Source organism: Danio rerio, chromosome 5, assembly GCF_049306965.1.
Source record: "Danio rerio strain Tuebingen ecotype United States chromosome 5, GRCz12tu, whole genome shotgun sequence".
Taxonomy (NCBI): domain Eukaryota; kingdom Metazoa; phylum Chordata; class Actinopteri; order Cypriniformes; family Danionidae; genus Danio; species Danio rerio.
In genome coordinates this window covers 44,545,715-44,568,416 of record NC_133180.1, presented here as the reverse complement: position 1 = coordinate 44,568,416, position 22,702 = coordinate 44,545,715, and the positions used below count along the sequence as shown (strand labels likewise).

Sequence of the window (22,702 nt, the reverse complement as noted above, 5' to 3'; positions counted from 1 at the left end):
CATTTACTTAAATGGATTAAGTTCACAGTACTCATTAGGATTCCTTTTTAAACCTTAATGATTTGCTGCAATCGGTGACTTCAAATGGTTTGAGTGACCTTTTGGGTTTTACAGTGTAGAATTATTCATAATGCACACATGAATACAGCAAAACACACTACAAATCCAAAAGCGTTCATTATGCACCCATATGAAAGCACCCAAATAAAGCACAACATTTCAGAATATGCAGCGGAAAATGAGTCCACACAAACAAAGACATACATTTAGATACATGTTGTTTTAAAAAACAAGCCTTTTCCACCTGTCACAGTACTTCCTTTGGCTAGATTTAAGTGTACAGCAAACCTGAAGTGTTGTGGTAACTTCAGCATGGCATTTCCTCACTCCACCCAGTCAAATTCCTCCTGCTTGCCACCTAAGCAGCTCCAGCTTTATCACACTGGCCGCCCAGACACGAAGCCACTTCTGTTCTCCTATTCTTGATTGGAAACGGGAAGTATCCCTATATATGCTTCAGTGAGGAACAAAAGGCCTGTCAGAAGTTCCTTTTCAGGTCACACTCTATTTAATACAGTTGCATTTGCCGCAATCAATCCTGACCTAAAACATGTGGATGTCCCGTTATGTAACAGTCAATATGCTAAAATTTCTGAGGATTAGCAGCTTAACTGAAACAGTGACAGTGGCTGTTTTCCAAAGCATTTGTCAAAGGTTCAGAGCTCTCATTCACTTTATAGTCAAAAATGAAAATTCATCATTGTTCAAAACCTGTTTGAGATTATTTTTCTTGTTGAACACAATTTAGAAAAATACCAGAACCCATTGATTTCCTTCAGGGCTGCACAAAATATTATTTCAGCATCGAAATTGCAATGTGATCATTCACAATAGTCACATCGCGAGTATATGCACCATGTTGAGTCTGGATTATACTTGATCATTTTGCAAGTGTTTTTTGAGCCCTGTGATTGTGTGAGGGTTTTAAAAGCTTTAGACAATGTACGGTTTGTAATTGTTTATAAAACGAAGACTATGCAGTATTGTTTTACATTTGATTATTCAATTACTGTTTACCTGAATACATTTAGACTCTTTAGAAAACAATAAACAATAAAACCCTGAATTCATCTATGCTTCTAGATTTTTCAATATATTTTATGCACTCCCTTACAAAATGTTCCCAATCAATCTAAACTTATAAATTCTTTACAAACATTTATTCAACTCATCTAGTGAAATTGTATTAAAAAATATCCCAATGTGTAATTTTTCCATAATTGTGTAGCTCTAATTTCCTTAGTATTTTTGTTTTCTGCTCTGGAAGTCGATGGCTTCCATCAACCAGCATTCTTCAAAAGATCTTCTTTTGTGTTTAACAGATGAAATAAACTCATAAACATTTAAAACGACATGAGGGAGGATACATAATAAAGCAATTTTCTTTTTTTTTTTTCTGGTGAACTTTCCTTTTACATGCATTTTTCTTTGCTTTTCTTGGCCACGTTGGTTTTTTTCCCCTTGTTGTGAACTTGTGAAGTTATATAAGCTAATTTGCTCATTCAGTACAGATATAATGGAAGTGTGAGCAACATATGTGAGCATTTTGACTGAAGAGACCGTCACTTACGCACTAGCTGTTTTGAGTTGTCATCATGCCCTCAAGGGTTGACATCCAGGTTTGTTGGGTTTTCTCAGCTTTGTTGTGTTGATCTCTGTTTAAATGTGTTTTGTTCTACATCTGGTAGCTCATACAACAGTGCTTTATTCTTGCTGATTCATTGAACATGACAGATCATGCATGCATATCCCCTAAAGGCAGGAATGGTTTGCTTGCTTGTTTTTGACAACCAAGTTTTAAAGTCTGATAGTCTTTAAATGAGTTTCTAACAGCAGACAACAACACAGACACACAGACAAACACTTTTTGCTTTTAACCTAATCTTGTATTATCATTGTTTTAAAACCTTGTTTTTAATTAGAATTAAACCAGTGTTTGTACTTTTTATAGTATGAAATAGTTGTGTATTCTTCTGGACAAAATAATAGTTTTCATAGTATCTGGCAAAATAGACCATCCAGGAAAAAAGTTGATCGCAGTTGGCAGTTTAATATGATTTTAATATGCTCATTGATGTTATGCAAATAAAGATAGTAACACAGGATTTAATGGTGTACACTGTGAAACATTAATGTATAAATAGCTCAGATTAATCGATAACCAGGGCTAAACCACAAAGAATATGGAGCAAGATAACACATATTTCAGTTTATAAATATAAAGGCAATGCCATATAAAAATAATTTAGGTTGCGTTCTTGAAAATAACATTTAGAAACATTTTAGAAATCTAAAGAATTCTTTTCACTCTAAAGAAGGAGTCTTTGTGGAATGAAAATGTTTCATAGATGTTAAATGCTAGTGAATAAACTTTATTAAATCATAAAAAACAGCATTTATGGTTCCATAAACCCCTTCTACTACAAAAGCTTCTTCATATTGGGGAAAATGTTATTTTAAAAAAGTATTATTTTGATAAATGGGTGCTAAAAGGTTCTTTTTTTGGTATAGCTGTGAAAATCCCCCTTTTGGACAATACTTTATTTGTTACAGTAGTTGAAGTAGTGCGCCTCTTGTTAGATAGAACACATTAATGCTTTATACACTTGTCTAAATCTTTTTTTATACTTTTGTCTGAACTTGTTTCTAACCGTGTCTTAACTTTAACTTTTAACGTGTGCCTCATGTTCACATCGAACAGTAACAGAAACACAGAGCATGCTGGGAAAATATTAAACACTCACATAAAACTTGACAATTAAACTGAAGAAACAGTTTAAATCAAATATGTATAATTATAAAGATCATTTTGAATTAGATTAGACCAGTTAGCAATATATAATGAAGATGAGCAATATGTCAGACAGAATGATATCGACAGTGCCAATGTGCAAATAGACAGGGGCTGATGACCTCTGGCCTGCCGTTCTGGGCTGAGCCTAGTCAGTACCTAGATGGGAGACCACATGGGAAAACTAGGTTGCTGTTGGAATTGGTGTTAGTGAGGTCGAGGTCAGCAGGGGGCGCTCAACCTGCAGTCTGTGTCCTAATTCCCCAGTATAGTGAAGGGGACACTATACTGTCAGTAAGCACCATCTTTCAGGTGAGACGTTAAACTGAGGTCCTGACTCTCTGTGGTTATTAAACATCTTATGGCACGTCTCGTAAAGAGTAGGAGTGTAACCCCGGTGTTCTGGCCAAATTCTCACCATCGGCCCTTACCATCCCAATCATCTCCATCCAACAAATCAGCTCTGTCACTGTCTCCCCACTCCACCAACAGCTGGTGTGTGGTGAGCCCATTGGTGCCACTGTCCTGTGGCTGCCATCACATTATCCAAGTGGATGCTGCACAGTGATGGTGGTGTGGAAAAGACCCCCTCCCCTCATGATTGTGAGGCGCTTTGGGTGTATGACCAAAAATGTTATAGAAATATGCTATATAAATACACATTACATTGCACAGTGATTAGCAAAGCACATCTTAAAATACAATAGTATTATTTCATCATCATTTGATTTTCCGAGGTGTGAAACTCCCTGTTGTCTGTTGTTTAGTTATCTTCTTAAATACATGCATGATTCTACAGGCTTTAAAAAAGGAATGCAGAAACCTCCATGAACCTAAGGTAGATTGAGTTTCATGGTTGAGACCCCTGTGTCTGTTTGCACAAACACAAGACCAGTCTCTTGGAGCCCACATTTTGCTGTCTATTTTTCTTTACATCTCTTAAGACTTTAGGAAAATAGTGACTCACATGCCTTTGTTTTTTTGTTGTATGTTCTTTGATCAGCCAAGTTTAATATAATATTACTCATTGTTAATTGAATAGTCTTTCATTTATAATTTACTGTAGGGACTTATCAGAGCGGGCGAAGCAGTGGCGCAGTAGGTAGTGCTGTTGCCTCACAGCAAGAAGGTTGGTGGTTCGATTCTCGGCTCAGTTGGCGTTTGTGTGTGGACTTTGCATGTTCTCCCTGCGTTTGCGTGGGTTTCCTCCGGGTGCTCTGGTTTTGGAAAGTGAATGAATGAATGAACTTATCAGAGTCATGTAAATGTAGCTTATGAAGCATAAACAGCTCTGAAAAAAAATCAAAAGACCACATTTAACCCTTATCGGAACTGTCTTCAGAATTTCTGATAAGAATTTAGCATTTGGACTATTTATGTCCAAAAAATGATATAGAGTCCATATAATTAAATCCATGTTTTCAGACCTTAAATATAATAATAATAATAATAATAATAAGTATAATAATAATAATAAAGTATAAATAAACACACTGTAAAACAATGCTGGCTTTCACACAATCTGTTCATCTTGTTTCAATGCAAATCGATTAAGTTAACTTAATGGTTTTTACAATTTTAAATTGATTGAACTTAAAACAATTAGTTTTCCCTTAAAAAAACTCAAGAACTGTGCTCTTTCAGCTTATTAAAAATAAGTAGTTTAAACAAGCAGCAAAAACATAATTTTTCACAAAAATTTAAGTCTGTCACTTTTTTGCTGCAAATGAACGTTTCAACACTTTTTTTTTTACATTTTGAAGGAACATCTGTAGTTTTGAAAATGCAAATACAAAAACATTTTACTCAAAGTCTAGAATACTGATAATAACTTTGAGGTGGTCTCTGAAAATTTGCCATTGTACAACTAAAGAGCATTCTCTTTCCATGAATCAATAACTTCGGTTTGCTCTGTGTGAAAGAAACTGATGGCCAATCTAAAATTGATATGATCCTGAATCATAAAAGAGAACGGCTCATGTGAAAAGAAACTGGATATGTTGCTTGTAAAAATTCAAAAGGAGACAGATGTGGGTATATCTCTGTAAATGTTAGCCATATCCAAACACAAACTGTCAAGTAATTGAACACAATATCAATAATAAACATCCTGTTTACTCCGATTCATTGATTTGAACTACTCGCTTGAAGGAGAGAAATCTTTTGGGCACTCTCAAATTGAACTGTGGCATTTTAAATAATTTAGCATAGATTAAAGATTGATACCCTGCTAACACGCAGAAGCCACTTTATGAAATATATATTTCAATACTAGTGACTCTCTATGGAAAATAAAATGTATATCTCCTAGAATAAATTATTACCTGACTGGTGAAATGGTCGATACTACGCTGCACGACAATCGAGATGACTAACTGTCTTAGATTTATGAAGCTGGATGCCATCATTATGTGGAAAGTAAGTTTTATGGAGACTGCAGTTACTGAGAGCACTGTTCTCATTGTAGAGGACAGATGGAGCCTTTGTTTCCTATAGTTAATGTTCGTCTATTCCAGCTGAGGCAGCATGCAGACTAATTTTCATTGAGCAGTCAAAAGGCTTAGTTTGGGGAATTTAGCAAAAAATATGGTATAGTCATGACATTTTAGTCATGAGAATTTTGACATATACTATTACAAAGAAAACAAAAGATATAAAACGTGTTTAATTATTACAAAAAAGTCATACTTTACTGTAGGGTATAATTCTCTACAAACGAAACAGTTGACTTTTAGCTCAACAAAGTCCTAATGTGATGCTTAACACAAGTTATTAAGGTAGTTTTGGGGTTTGGGTATTGGAAAGGGTCAGGGATGTGCATAAGAACATGCAGAATATGTACTTTACAAGTACTAATAAACAGCCGATATCTTTGGCAGGTAATACTTAATCATGAGAATTGGTTGTTCAACCTAACAACGGAGAAAGAGGCTGATATTTACACAAATATTACTGCCAATATTACACTTGAAGAAATAGGGCACATTATACTAATATTAACATAAAGACAGTTCCTATATTATTTATTCATTTTCATTCATGCATTCATAAAATTTTTAAATCCAGATTAAAACAATATTTAAATAAATGCATTATATACTCACTGTACTATTGGACTAAAATGTCTGTCAATTTAGGCGGTCAAGACGTCAATGATGATGATGATGATGATAATATATTAGTATGCCATAATTTATATGAATGTACAACAGTTTTAATTGTTTAATTATAAACGTTAATATGTAACGTGTAAATAACCAATCATACTGGAGTATATACACTGTTAAAAATTGTCCCGTTAAAAAACAGTAAAATACTGGCAGCTGCAGTTGCCAGCAATGTACTGTTATTTTACAGTATGTTGCTGTAAAAATACATGGACTACATTGATTTACACAATACTCAAGGGAACTCATTTTGCTCACTGAAAGCAACTGCCTCAACTTGGTCAACTGCTGAATGAGTTTATGAAGTAATGTGCTATATATGCTTAGAAGCATACTTATAATGATAACTTATTTTAGTTAATTAGAAAAGTTCGGTTTAACTCTAATGTCTTATTTTTCACAACAGCACACATACATGTAAATCTGGAATCACCAGAGAGATTCTGACTGCATCAGCAACTAAACAGCCGCTATCTTTAAATAAAGAAACATGCAGAATAACATCAGCAGTTCATTGTTCATCTTTAACTCATACACTGGCTCTACTCTCCTCCACAACGGTGACAGACAGAAGAAATTAGCTTCAGGTTTTACAGTAAAATACTGTTTTTTCCTTGATTTAACAGTAATCTACTGGCAGCTGTGGTTGCCAGCAATCTACTGTTTTTTTACAGTCTACTTCTGTAGTGTAAATTAACAGTATATTACTGTTAAAATACATTTTTACACTGTGTTTTTACCTCTCACACCTTTAACCCTTTAAACCCCAGAGCATATACTTCAGTTTTAACTGAAGTGTCCACACTACTGAGTGTTCAAGAAACATGTAGCAAAGCTGAAGTAAATTCATTAATTAACTGACTAATTAAATGATAATTGAGGATTAACAATGAACAAATGAAGAAATACTGAAGGGAAAAAACAAGAACAGAACATACAAAACTTTAGTCACAGCTTTATAATGAAATAACCTGAAGAACAACAACTGATTAAATCATTTAAATGATTAGCGGATGATTAAACAACTCTACAAACATCATCACCAGCTACACTTATTACTTAATACATGTATTTTTGTATAACATTTACTAAAGTTCTTCTTGAGAAAAAGTTAAAGTTTTACGTCACCATCATGGAGAACAGAGTTTGCTTTAGTTGGGCTCTTAGCCCTGTCATTTTTAACATTTATATATCATGGCTGCTGCAATTGTTAAGAACTTTGTTTAAAAAGCTCTTTTGTTGAGGCAAGCCAGCCAAAAACCTAAATAAGATCTGGTGATGTTCATGTTGCTATTAAATGGCAGAGTCTGTTCTCATTTAGTATAATAAAATGTACTGCTCCTATTCAATGTTAAATCTATTGTTTTACATTATATGTCTATATATGGCAACGATTTCTGGAAGTTTTTAAGAATATCTTGGACAATAACACTGCTCTATGGTGTAAATCGCACTCAAAGAGACATCAATAATCAGCATATGAACCTCAATAATGGTGACAACAAATTTAACAAAATTTAACAAAATTAACAGTTTAACTCACAAACAGGCAACTGAAAGTCTAAACATAAACAACAGCAGAATCAAACACAAATAAAGAAAACTGTTAGACCATTATACAACATTTATTTATACCGCAATGCATGCTGGGATATTTGTACCGTGCCACTACCAGCATGCATTGCAGCATGAAACATTTGAATTGTTACCATTGTTGAGATACAAGGTCAGATTCATGAGGTCTGAGTGTGTATTTGTCATAACTGAACTGTTTTTGTATGTTATTTCTTAACTGCTAAGTAATTATGGAGGTATCTTTTCTGTTTCCACTTCTCATTAATTAAATTAATACCTGCAACTAAGCATAAAATCTATTGCATGATGCCCTTCTTCCAGATTTATAACAAAACATTTATCAGAACTAATTTCAGACAAACAGATTTCTTTATTTATTGACTTCCCAACTTTATTGCTGTAGTATAAACGTTTTGTAAACTCTGTATTACAGCAGTTGGAAAGTCTTATTAAATGAGACCAAGGGTGAGGAGCCCAACTAAATCAGCCCCTCACTCCATTACGGTGACACAAAAAACACCTTAATTTCTGTTGGATCTCAATGAGAATAGTATGGAAGTCAAATCAGTCAGTAATAAGTGTGTCTGCTGTTGTTTGTGGAGTTGTTTAATGATCCTCTGCTGAGACTGAAGCTGTTTTATTTTATTTTATTTTATTTAATGTTGTAACTCAAGTGTTGTTTGTGTTTCTTGTTTCTCTTTCCTTCAGTAATTGTGATTATTAACAGCAGGTGTTCATCAGTGTCTGAATTCACTCATTAGTGTTCATTAACTCTGTCAGGTGAACTATATTAGTTAACTAGTGTATGAAATAGTGAACAAGGACACAAAGTGTGATTTCAAACACAGACTTCAAAACATCGAATCTGAACTCTGTTAGCTCACAGTTTTCTGCAGTTGGTTACTTTCTCGAAAACAAAAATGTTACCCAGAAAGCACTGTTTTTAACAGAATTTTACTGTTTTAGTGAAAAAACATTATTTTACCGTAGAATCTGACCGTTTTTTAACAGCAATTTTTTACAGTGTATATATATATATATATATATATATATATATATATATATATATATATATATATATATATATATATTTATTTATTTATGGAGCAGTCATCATCCTTTAGAACAGCGAGAATGTCCTTTAGAACAGTGTCGATGTGTTTGTTTATGGAGGGCGTGTAGTTTCTGTCGGCGGTGGTTGTAGTTGAGCTGTATAGTGTTGTGTGAGCTGAATCGTGAATGAGGCAGAAAAATACAGTCCACGCGGGCTCTGATGCCCTTTCGTGGGTAAAGTCCAGCCGGAGCACACAGACACACACTCACATTAGCGCAGCAGAGCGACGTGCGTAAACGGCCCATTATATTGACAGGATAACGAGAGCTGGATTTGAGGGTGTCAAGAAACTCCGTTCGTCTGAGCGCGTTCATTTACTGGAGTCACTCGCTATTGTTGTGAAGGCAGATCAGACGTGCGCGCGCGCTGCACTCTTGTACAGCAGCTGGAGGAGTTTGCGGACAGAGCTTTTTCACACTCCTCTGTCTTTCTTTTTCGTTGTCTTCATTTAGATTTGTTGTTATAAACGTGTTCTTCGTGGACTGTTGTTTTCGGACATGTGGAAGTGGTCTGTGATGTGAAAACTGATTTTCTTGGATTTGTATGCGCTTGGATCGTGTGATTCATTTACTCGTCAACTTCTTCCGATAATGTTTCTCAACTCGCTAGACAGATTAATAGTCTGAGGAGCAGTGGGAGACTAAACTTTAAATCAGCAACTGATATATCTGGTGAAGGATGCCCATAGACAGACTCGCAGACATGGAGGAGAAACTTCGCATTTTGGAGGATCTCAATATGATATACATTCGTCAGATTGCCCTGAGCTTAAAGGTAAAGCTGTTTTCATAGCCTGACTTAATCTGTTCGTCTGTTCTGAATTACTTTATAGCGCTTCTGGATATCTAAATTTGAATTTTATGTTGTTTCATTCTGAAATAAACCATGGATTTACTATCTGCTCTAGTTTGACCATAGTAGCAAAACTCTGGTTATCAGTAAACCAAATGGTTATCAGTACACCAAAAAATAAATAAAAAAATAAAAATGTTTACTACACTTTTATAACAATAAGACATTGGTTAATCATTGTAAGGGGTTGGCATCATTTTAATCTACCATCAGATCATATTTTTAAGATTCAAAACAAGTATTTCTATCATATTTAATGGAAGCACTTCTCAAGGAAAGCAACTAAAATCAAGTGACATTTCTCTAATATGAAACAGAAAACTTCCCAAAGTCAATATAGTCTTGATGATCTAATTAAATAGATTATATAATGAGGTGTGAGAGATCTCTTATGCTGCCTTGTTCCGCCAGTTTTCAGCTGTGTGTCTAAACTCTGTGAGAGTGGTGTATACAGTACACGTCCCTGTTTCAGCTGCTCGTACAGTGAGCTTGATATACAATGTCTTTAACTGTTCATGTCAGTTTAGTGTGTTTAGTCTTGGCAGTAATGCTTAAAACAGAGAAACTGCAGCACTTTTTCTTTAGCGGTCCTACTCTGCAGCTGCAGTGCTGAAAGACACAGTCTCCTGGGATGAATATGTGTGTTGTTGGAACTGCCTGCATGGTTTTGTGCCATGATACATAAGTACCAGTAAGAAAAAAAAAAACAAATTAACGTAAGCAGTTTTCCAGAATGCCTCTATGAGCCTTATCTTTGGAAACAGTTGCTGGTCTTATCAGAGCGAACATAATGATATCTTAGTTTTAAGTTAAGCTATGAGTATGGAAACAATTCCCTTTCTTCTTGCAAGCTTTAAGACATCTGGGCTAAATGGCAAAGTCAGATACCTTTCATGCTGATTTGCTAACAGGCAGAGGTTGATGGCTATATAAGAGCAGTACGGCATTGACAAGATTAAAAAATAGAAAGAAATTGGTGTGGAAAGATATCTTTGTGAGTGAAAAGTGTCATCGTATAACATAAAGAATTGAGGTGGTTAATGATTGTTGATCATCCAGTTGTAGTCTTTTATACAATCATGAATGGTAACTGTAAGAGATGTCAATCTGAGCGATTAATCCAATTGAAGGGCTTTCATGAAACATGCTGTCTCAATGTATTTTGAGGGCTTTACACACATGTGACGACTACATCTTTCAGCCAAAAACGAATAATGGAATTTTCATAAGTGACAATTTGAACCTCTGTTTTTATTCCACCTTTTGTAAAAACATGTTCCTTTATATCATTGATCTGTACTCATTGTCTACATACCTGCTATTCCCACCCGCTACACTTGAGATTCTGTTTAAATTGTGTTGAGTATTATAGCAATTTCAGATTATGAAAAAAACCCATCATCATCTTCATCATCATCTTTGCAACTTAATTGAATCCCTGATGTCCCACGGCTTTAACAAAGCAGCTTGTAATCCTATGAGGATTATTTTAATATATGTCATATATTTGCCTGTTTGAAATGCAAACTTCTGATTTAAATATGTGATCTAATATGGTTTACTACTGTTTGGTAAAGTTACAGCCCATAATGCTGCCTAAAAGATGAATGCATACAGTGCATTTGGAAAGTATTCACAGTGATTCACTTTTTTATATAATCCAAAATGGATTAAATTAATTTGTTTTCTCAGAATTCGACACACAATACCCCATAATGACAATGTGAATTTTTTTTTTAGATTTTTTAAAACTGTTGCAAATTTATTAAACATAAAAAACCTGAAAAATCACATTTACATAAATTTTCACATCAGCCTTTGCTTAATACTTTGTTGATGCATCTTTGGCAGTGATTTCAGCCTCAAATATTTTTTTAATATAATGCCACAAGCTTGGCACACCTGTCTTTAGGAATTTTTGCCCATTCCTCTCAAGCTCTATCAGGTTGAATGGGAAGTGGCGGTTAGTCATTTAGATCTCTCCAGAGATGTTTAATAGGATTCAGGTCTGGACTCTGGCTGGGACATCCACCAAATTCAATTTATTTTGAAATAAGGATGTAACATACAAAAAGTGAAGCGCTATTAATACTTTCCGGATGCACTGTACATCCAGTTGATATTTTGCTCCCCATTTGAAGCAATTGCTCTAGCATTCTGCATTTTTGAGGCTTTTTCATATTTTATTTTTCACTTTAGCCATACATTATCAGCTTTTGACGACTAGGTCTTTCAGACAAAAACTAATAATGCCCTTTATATGCCCAGTCACAATTTGAATCCCATTTTATATAATATGTTCTGTTCAAAGTGTTTCCTTCATTTGACATGAAGCAAGATCAACAAAGGTATTTTTTTCTTTTACAAATGCATTGCTTTTGATCACTTACTCACCCTTTTTGGGGCTTTGAAATTTTCAGAAATGTCATTCCTTGACATTATAAAGCTTTTAGAGATGCAGCTACTCCATTGTATTAATCTAAAAGAATATAAGTTGTATAAACCTTGGATAAGTTGTGGCTCAGTAAATCATGTGGTAATTACATTTTTTGGGTAAGCTATCCCTTTAAAAATGTCTGTCCTTGCCACTTGTATACATTTCTGTAATTTACAACTAGAAAGCGGGGGGCACATGATAAACGATACGATAAGTATCAAAGTACATATCATATGCCATACTTTTTTTTTTTTTTGCAAACCCCCTTTGGTTGTGAAATGAAGTAGGCGTCTTTGTGTCCTGCAGCTGTTGTGTGTTAGAAACGCTCAGTATCTCAGTGAATGACGCGTCTCAGCCCCCCGTTTCTCCGCTGTGGTCTGGTGTGGCTGACCAAACTGTGCTCTTGTCCAGTCCCATGCTGAGATCACACCTCGCTCCGCCAGGGTGCTAGCTCTCCTCACCCAGCAGCCGGATAACGTGCTCACTATTCCTGCAATGTGACCCTAAAATTGAAGCCTGAGATAACAAAAGGACGTGATGGCGCCTTCTTTGAGCTGAAGGACTTCTTCATAAATTCCTGCAGCATTTAAATACTTCATGGTCATTCGTCTCAAGGCTGGCAATCTCCAGTTCTCAGAAGTCAATTAGCATCAAGCCCATGTCGATTTGAAAGGGTCTCGGTATTCAGATTTAATCACTCATGTGATCTTTGTGTGTAAAATGGACTCTTTGTATGATCTCACAAAAACAAATCTGCCCATTGCAACCCTAGCAGAATATGCATGCTGTAGACAGGCTGGATTCCTTGTAAATTAGGTTTGTAGAACTTAATGTGACAGTAAAGATTGATCTTGAAAACACAATAATTGCATAAATGTTTGAATTTAATTTTAAGGTTTAAATGTTTCATTTATTATTTTGTGGTGAGTTATGGGGGCATGACATAAGTTGTATAACTTACAGTTAAATTGGTTATATATTGAGACCATGACAGTAACGGCTAAAAAACAAGAAATTAACCACCTAATTCAGCAAAAAATAATAATTAAAAACAATTTTTAAGTTGTTTAAAAGCAACCCAAATACATTTCTAGTTTTATAGTTAAATTGTTTTAAAGTTCCATAGTTTCCATAACATTAAGTAGCATTAAGAATAATCACATCAGATGATTTAATTGATTAATTTGGTTTCATTTTGTTATAGTATTTAGAAACATTACTGTTTTTATTGTATTTTAATGGAGCAAATGCAGCTTTCTTTCAAAAACAACATATTTACTGAGTCTAAACTTGCAAATTTAAAGTGTACAAAATATTCGACTTGAGAAATGATCTGTTAACTTTTTATGTTTTGTCAGTTCAGTGGCTAATTGGTATCAAAGTCTCTTTAATGCAAGTCATTTCACTCGGCGCCCATCTTTGAAACACTTCTCGGGCAGTATGCTTTCGCATTCTGTCTGAATGGGGGAAAATCAAATTCTCTGAAACAGCTTGCCAAGGTTACGATTAAACTTCATATTAAGAATCACCACTAAAATTAAACAACAACTGTCTCTTTAGTTTTATTTCTAAAAATTCGAATCAAACTAAATCTGCAGAAACTCGCATCTGGTCCGAGCATCTCACCCGGAGTATCGTCAGTCTATAGCGATCGATGATTGGCTTCTGTACTAGTAGACGGGGCTTCATTCACCAAATTACACTTTTCCCCATTCAAAAATATACAAGTGACATGTCTTGTGTATTCTACAGTCTTTGTTTGTATGAATTCTTACGAGTTCAGTCGTATGATTTTAAAAAGGAGTCGTGACAACAAATGCTTGGAGCAAATCGTTCTGAATCGTACAAATAAGATCATATGAATTAGCCACTAAATCAAAAAGTCACAAATTGCATTGAGATTGTGTTGGTTATTCCACAGGAGTCAAAATCTCTTATTTTGATATAAAAGTAGATCTGCATGATTTTGGAAAAATCTCACATATAGCGATATTTTGTTTTTCTGCCAGATATATTTGATATGAATACAATTTTACCAGATTGACTTGAATATCTCTATTTGAAAAGAATTTATACTTTTAATTGGGATTATTCTGTAGGAGAGCAAAATTATAATAAACAATCCAGAAACATAGATAAATACAATAAAGAAAAATATACCAATGAAAAAAACAGTTTTATTGTTTTCTGAGGAGTCTAGCAGTAGTCAGCTATACGGTAATTGAAAAATCAAAAGTAAAATAACACAAGCCTTCATTGTAATAACGATTAATTTATTGAATTGTTTATAAAATGGGGTGTCACAGTGATGCAGTGGGTAACACAATCGCCTAGCAAAAAGGGCGCTGGTTTGAGCCTCGGGTTGGTCAGTTGGCTTTTCTGTGTGGAGTTTGTATGTTCTCCCCGTGTTGGCGTGGGTTTTCTTCGGGTGCTCCGGTTTCCCCCACAGTCCAAAGACATGCGGTACAGGTAAATTGGGTAAGCTAAATTGTCTGTAGTGTATGTTTGTGAATGAGAGTGTATGGATGTTTCCCAGTGGTGGGTTGCAGCTGAAAGGGCATCCGATGCATAGAACATATTCTGGAGAAGTTAGTGGTTCATTCCGCTGTAGCGACCCCTCATTTATAAAGGGCCGAAAAGAAAATGAATGAATGAATGTTTAGAAAATTACAGACGTTACAATTTCTGATGTATGAATGCTTTTAAAATTCGTTTCACAGGCCTCGAAAACACATGCAAGTGATAAACTAAAACTCAGACTCAACATTGCTTATCCACTGATGTGACTATTGTGAATGCTCACAATGCAATATTAATGCTGAAATAATATATTGTGCAGGTTTTTATTAAAAAAACATAGTAGTTTTATTTAATTTCTAAAAATAATACTTTACATATAATCTTCAAAACCTCTAAACAGCGTTTCGGATGCCAGCAAGAGGTTATGCACCCCATTGTTGATTTAAAGATTAAATTGACTGAGTAAAATCTCTCTGGGCTGTCTGGATAAAATGTTAAATGACCATGCTTAGCCAGAGTTTGCACAAGGGGCTGATATATTCTCCAGCGCCGCGGAGACAGGAACCTGTGGTTTTCTGAACGACTGTGCTCTAGTGTTAGCACTAGCACTTGCATCAAGTTTTAACAAGTCCATTTCAGAATCAAGGCAGCCACATTCTTGGCACTACGTGAGCATTCCTCCCTGTGTCCTTCCTTTACGATGTGTCTGTGTGTCTCCTGAAAACCAGCAGCACACTTTCTTGGTGTCGTCACAACCTTTTGTTGCTGCAGAGCCGTGATTCATAGCCGGTTTGTAGTGACGGGTGATGGGAACAGGAAATAGCTGAGCTTATTGAGAGTGATGGGCTCTGGTGTGATGTCATCTCTGCTTGACCCACAGTGCCTGACCGGACACACAATAGCGTGTCTAGATGTGGAAATGCCTTTTTTGTGTAGCATGATTGCTCCCTCAGGTTGTGGTTTGCTCTTGATCTCCAGTCCCATTAGAAGTGGTTGGTCATTTGGACACTTTCTTTATATTTAGCTCGCTTACATCTTCCGCTGACATGAATTCTTTAAGTTAAACAAACTTTTTTTTAAGCAGAGGACCGAAGATGCAGAGATTGATAACAAAAAAAGAAGTAGTTGCAGGTTGATTTTTGCCCAAAAATTAGTTTGAGCTATAGCCTGAAAACAGCAACACTGGCCCAACCAGTGATCATGGACTCTTTTCTTTCTACATATCTGGGATTGTAAAGTTTTATAGTGGGAGACTATAGCAAGTATTATTTTTGTGTTCAATCTGGTGTATTGGTTTCTTCTTAATAGGGAAAACATTAGGGTGCCCGTAATATGACATTACCATGATACAATATTATTGTGATTTTATATACACTCACTGGCCACTTTATTAGGTACACCTGTCCAACTGCTTGTTAACGCAAATTTCTAATTAGCCAATCACAAGGCAGCAACTCAATGCACTTAGACATGTAGACATGGTCAAGACGGTCTACTGCAGTTTAAACTGAGCATCAGAAAGAGGAAGAAAGGTGACTTTGAACATGGCGTGATTGTTGGTGCCAGACTGGCTTCTCTGAGTATTTCAGAAACTGCTGATTTTTCGCACAACCATTTCTAGGGTTTACAGAGAATGGTTTGAAAAAGAGAAAATATCTAGTGAGGGGCAGTTCTGTGGGCGTAAATGTCTTATTGATGCTCGAGGTCAGAAGAGAATGGCCAGACTGGTTCCAGCGGATATAAAGGCAACAGAAACTCAAATAATCACTCGTTACAACCAAGGTATGTAACAGGCTATGAATACTTTCAAGATGCACTGTATGTCCACATATATGTCCCCTGCATGTGTGGCACACTTATGTCTCATATATGTCAGACACATATATGTCCACATATATGCCTGAAACATGTATGTCCCCAAGATGTATAACACAGATGTCCCATATATGCCAGAAACATACTGTATATGTCCACATATATGCCATAACATATATGTCCCATAAATGTAAAACACATATGTGCCCCATATATGTCAGAAACACTCACAGCTGCAACTCATACGCCGGAAACAAATATGTCCCAAATATGACAGTCTCCTACATGTAAAACACATATATGTCCTATTTATGTCAGAAACATATATGTCTACATAAATGCCAGAAACATATATGGCACATGTATAAAACACATAATGTATGTCCCATATTTGTCACAAACATCAACTTCCACATATATGCCAGAAAGGCATACAACCCTTATGTGTAAAACAAACTAATGTCCTAAATATTTCAGAGGCATATACGTCCACATATATGCAGGAAACATATATGTCTCAAAAATGTCAGAATATATCCTTTATATTTCAGAATCATATTTTCAGAAACATATATGTTCTTTATTTATACATTTCCACATATATGCCAGAAAGTTATACATGTAAAACACATATATGTCCCATATATGTCCTTTTATATGCCCGAAACATACATGTATAAAACACATAATGTATGTCCCATACATGTCAGAAACATCTATTTCCACATATATGCCAGAAAGGCATATATGGCCTCCACAGTCACCGGATCTCAATCCAATATAGTACTTTGGGATGTGGTGGAATGAGAGATTCACATCATGGATGTGCAGCCGACAAAATCTGCAGCGTGTGGGATGTAATCATGTTGATATGGACCAAAATCTCTAAGGAATATTTCCAGTGTTTTGTTGAATCTATGCCACTAGGGATTAAGGCAGTTCTGAAGACAAAATTGGGTCCAACCTGGTACTAGTTAGGTGCAGCTAAAGTGGCTGGTGATTTTATATTGTGATATTCTTTGTTATATTGCAATGTATTACCTTTTTCCAACTTGAAATTACATCAATAGAACACCTGTAAGTGTTAACTAAACAGAAATATTTCTTAGTTTGTTTATATGCCTTTAGAATTGTTGCAGTGCAACCTGCGATTTCATTTCAACATGTCATTAATTCTTGGATGAACCTTTCCTCGATGCCACCATCTGTATTCTTACCAACTACTGCAGTGGACTTCAAAGAAATGTGTTTTATCATTCAACCAAATACTTTAATAAAATATTGGCATCCATGTATCAAAATAATATCACCATGAAAAATTCTCAGAAACCTCATAAAGGAGTAAAATATTTTACCTACCGTTTAAGAAACCTTGTTTTTTCTTCAAATAAATTGTTGCAATTTCCAGGATGTGTTAAATTGGCCAGAAGATACAGTAAATTGCTTAAAATGTTACAAATGTTTTAATGTTCTAAATAAGTATTTACTGTCATCACAAAAACATTAAGTGGTTTTCAACATCGCTATTAAGAAGGTAAAACAGCATATTCAAATGATTTCTGAAGGATCATGTGATTGCTGAAATGACTGCTGAATTGACAACTTTGCAATCATCATATTTAAATAGACAATATTCATATTGTATAAATATACTTAGAATGTTGATCACAAAATAACTATTATTAGTCTGTTTTATCAAAGAAATTCATTGTGCTCAAACTCCAGATGACAAATGTGTTCAAGGACATAATGATAATAGAGCAACAATGTGAGTTGTTGCTTCGGTTTCACTGTTCAGAGTCAATAGCATCAACTGAACAAGTTACACAGATTGAGTGATTTCTCTTTCCACTCACACAGCTTGTTTACATGAATTTGCATCAGATACAGAGGTCACTCTAAACTCTTTCAGCAGTGTGTTTACCAGGGTTTCTGCCCTTAGGAGGATCATTGTGGCTTTTGTATGTCCAGCTCAGCAGGACTGATGCCTGCTGCTCGTGTTAATTTCTCATGGTGTGTCAAGCAAATAAACTGACCCTGGAAGGATGGTATTGTGCGAGTAACAAGGAAAAAAAGGACCTCATAACCCTAGCCTCCACCCATGATGTCCTGCAGGTCTTTGAACTCCAGCCAGGAGCTTGATAAAATGCTTGGGAAAGGGCAGACCTCTCACCTCACCTGAAACCACAGTGTGACCTCAATCCACCTCAGATAATCTCCACAGTCCAGCAGGTACAGGTGTCATGTTTGGCCCAGCGCTAGAAGGATCTTCATGTTTGTTTCTACCTCCCAACAAGTTTGTAATTTAATAATGTGGTTTATGAAATGCCACTGCACCATCCATTTCTTTTTTCAAACATCTAGGAGAAATGTCAAGTTTGACTCTGGAAAGCTGAGCTTAGTTAAAGGTGCTGTGTGTAAGTTTTTGACTCTTTTAAAGCATAAAAATACCATAATATGTTTGCAGATATTTCAGAAACACACCAAGTTAACATTCTTGTTTATCTGAAAAACAATGCTGAAGTCAGATATTCTGCTTTGAAAATGTGCTTTCCCTGCCGTAACGATGTCTTTATTTTGGTCTCCTTACCCGCCTTTAACCGGTTACATTGTAACCCCGTGTCCTAACAACACACTACGTGACAAGATTTGCAGTGACAAGCAGTTTGGCTGTTTGCACGAGACAAAACATGACAGAAATGTAAATACAACCATTCAGAAGCACATAATTGTACACACTGCACTCCAACAAAATGGTAAGGCTTATACTGTAATATTAAACCTCTTTAACATTATTAAATGTAGATGCTGATTCACTATGTGCTGGTTTTGAGTCAGTTGTAAAGTTCAATTTTAAATGGTTTATTTTATTTTCAAAATCTGAGGTGAACTGCTGCACGTATGGCGATAAATGTCATGTAAAAATAGAAGCTATTTCTAATAAATCAGTTCGAGGTGTTGGTTAGGACAAAAACTCTATTTAATGTGAAAATATTCCTTCTAATGCGTTTCATTGCTTTTATTAAGAACATGGTTTAAATCAGCCTTTAGGCTCGATAGTCAGGCTCGCTCCTGTTGGTCTTCAATCTGGCAACCTGTGGTTGCGCTTGTTTTGTCTGAATAGATAGCAAAGATAGAGAACAATATTTTCTAAACGTTTCAAAATGGTTTTTACGTAACAAAGCCAGGTGTACTGAAATTGCGTGACCCTGCCAATTTTGATATGTTCTCCAAACCATTGATTTAAAACAAAAGATATGTAAAGGTTACAGAGCTTCTTGAAGCAGTGCTTTGAAAGCAGCTATCACTAGCTGGAAGATGACAATAACAAACCAGCCGCAACCGTGCAAACAATACCATGGTGTAGATGGAATCTTTGCTGATTTTGTTGGCCTTTTTATCAGCTGTTGTTCAGTATTTGCAACAATCAAACTTTTATTACAGCAACTGGCAGCATATCATTTCTAGTTAAGATTCACTGTTTTGGGTAAGCGACCTGAAACTGCGAACGCGAGTAAAGAATAACTCCATGTTCAATATCCCTCAGTAAGGGCCTACTCACACTATGCTATCTGAACCATGCCCAGGCCCGTTTCCCGGATAGTTAAAGAAGTGTGAGTGCGCTGAATCGGGCTCAGGCACGGTTCACTTGGCCGGCCCTGGCCCGGTTGGAAGATGTGGGCCTGAGCGCGGTTCACTTCGGCTTTTGTGTGGTACGCTTGTAGTGTGAGTGCAAAACGCGCCAAAGCCCGAAATTGAAAGCTTGACGTGACTTTACGGGACCGTTTAATATGGGTTTATTAATCATTCTTACTGTTCAATGAACGCAAACTGCCGTAGATTATTAAAGACGGAAACCCCTCACTGCACGACAGCTGCGCACCTTCTGCAAACCTCGTGCTGCAGGAATGAGGAGGACTTCATGATTGTATATGAGCGGCAAAAGTGGCGGATCTGTTCGGCGAAATATCTGTCTGCGTATGTCACTGCATATCAAACAACTGAAATGAAATAACAAGAGAAATCTCCACTGTGCCGAGCGAGTGCACTTCTCCCTGAACAGCGCAGCATCGATGACGTAAACGTGCCCAGGCCCGATTGTTGTGTGAGTGCGGGCCATCGGGGGAGACGGGAGGGGGGACAAGTGTGCTTTTGCCCAGTTCGAGGCAACTGTACATAGTGTGAGTACGGCCTAAGTAGTGCTATGTGGCGCAACAGTCTCTGCTGTCTAACAACCTTTCCCAGCAGTGTGTGAATTATACATTGACGATTGGGGAAGGCAACTTTTTCGGTAATGTTAGTTTGTGTAATATATGCTTCAGTGAATCAAATGTTTGTATTTACTTAAATTACATCTATTTTATTACTAAAAATTTATTTAAGTTTTCAGTGTTTTGTGGGATAGGCCTTATTGTATTCTAACTTGATTAGCTAATGTTATTTCGGTTTACTCCAGGTCAAACTATATACAAAATATGCATTTAAATTGACTTTTAGGCTAGATGTAGAAACAAACAAATTCATGAGAAAACATGTTCTCTTATGGTGTCTATCGGTACTGTAAATCTGCCGGTTTCAGACTGTTGCTGAATTACTTTTTTCTCACAAAAAAGACCGATTGGTGCGATTATGCATTCACAATGGTATGAACCATTATAGGGGTGGTTAAATCGATGTGTATTATTTTAATTATTAACATTATTATTTAAAATACAGATCAGAGTGAACTTTTCCCAGTTTCAAAGGGCTGACCCCCCATACATCTTGTTTTGATGTTTTTCAGAGGGATCAAGCCTTAGGCCCCGTTTACACTAGTGCGTATTAGTTTTAAAACGGCGTTTTAGAATGAAAACGATCCGCGTCCACACTCGCGTTTTACCCAGCGTTTCTGAACTGCTCTCCGTCCACACCAAAACGCTGAAAACGCACATCACGTGACCACACACACACACTTTGGCAATCGCTGGAGCCCATCTACCCAGATGAGAGCTCTGCTAGTCGGACTTCTCATCAAGCATCTCCCGCTGGATCTAATCTCACTATATTTATTAAACGTGATATTTCATTCATCTTGTTGTCTTTATCTAACGACATATTCCCTGACTTTGGTCACTGGAATCTATTACTTGTTCTCAGGTAACGTGTTTTGGCTGAGCGCAAAGATAAGTTAATGATTAATGTAAGCACGTAGCCTACATTCTGTATATTGACTGATCGCTTGCCTTTATTTCCTATAATGTATAAACTTATTGTATGTTATACTTTTATAATGGCCATTATCGATTATTAAAACTGATATTCAGCAAAAGAGAGGGTGTGTTTCGTATTTTCACTGAAATTGAAAGGAGGCAGTTGTTATCGGCTCCGTTTTGTTATAAATATGCACACAGTGAAGATGACGCTCATGCAGCACGACGCCTCAACATTTCTGCTGTCTGTTTAGTTGTTAATATTAAAATAAAAATAGGCAGTTCCTTATATCAAGTTTACATTTTATTGTTGAGAAAGTGAAACAACGTAGCCAAGGTGATGTGAATGAAGTTAAGTACACTGTTCCCTGTGAAGATTGAAGCGTGTCCTCGGTATGTTTTCCATATCAAACTGAGAAGAAGAGATGCAGCCTTGATCAAACTTGCGAAGTCTGAACTTACACGGAGAAGATTCAGGACTGAACTGTGTGTTAGGCTACTTAATATTGAGGAAAAGCCCCAATCAGAGAGGCGAATGTCTGCAGCCCCGCCTCCGTTTTCAGATGTCTCCGTCTTTCCCCATCCACACTGAGACGGAGCTGCAGCGTTTTAGAACGAAAACGGCCTCTCCAGCGTTTTCGAAACGCTCCGTTTTCGGCGCTCGAGAACTCCGGCGTAGTGTGGACGGATGGCGTAACCGTAGCAAAACTTATGCGTTTTCAAACTAAAACGCATTAGTGTAAACGGGGCCTTAATCAGGGGAGCCAATCCTCCCAAACCCCCCTTTAATTCACACCTTGTCCCCCAGGTCCTAATGCCCCCCGTAAACACGACTGATTCACATTAGACTTGGAAAATGAAATTTAAAAAATGCTAATAACATGAAGCTACGCCAATAAATGTTTAGTCTAAGCCTTTGATATATTGATCAGAGTATTTATGAAAATTGATTGGTTGACTTATTGACACCTGCAGGATCGGCAGCAGATACAGAGGTCTCTCTAAACTCTCTCAGCAGTGTGTTTACCTGGGTTTTTCTCTGCTGCTTGCGTTAATTTCTCGTGGCATTTGTGCAACTAAATTGACACTTGACGGTATTGTGCTGGTAACAAGGAAAAAAAAGGGGACCTCATAACTCTGGCCTCCACCCATGATGTCCGGCGGTCTTTGAACTTTGAGTGA

General features: G+C 36.4%; 1 protein-coding gene across 6 annotated transcripts in view; it reads left to right on the top strand.

The window, feature by feature from the left end:
• The window catches only part of rtkna (rhotekin a), a 148,457-nt gene that overhangs the window by 29,267 nt on the left and 96,488 nt on the right, over positions 1-22,702 (top strand). For 2 of the 6 annotated variants that reach the window (XM_005165340.6, XM_073950694.1), the window contains exon 1: positions 9,033-9,481. The exons of the other annotated variants lie outside the window; for them this stretch is intronic. In XM_005165340.6, coding sequence (XP_005165397.1) covers positions 9,386-9,481 — 96 coding nt within the window. In that variant the 5' untranslated portion in view covers positions 9,033-9,385. Of the gene's footprint in view, positions 1-9,032; positions 9,482-22,702 lie in introns of those variants that run through there. 6 annotated transcript variants of the gene reach the window in all.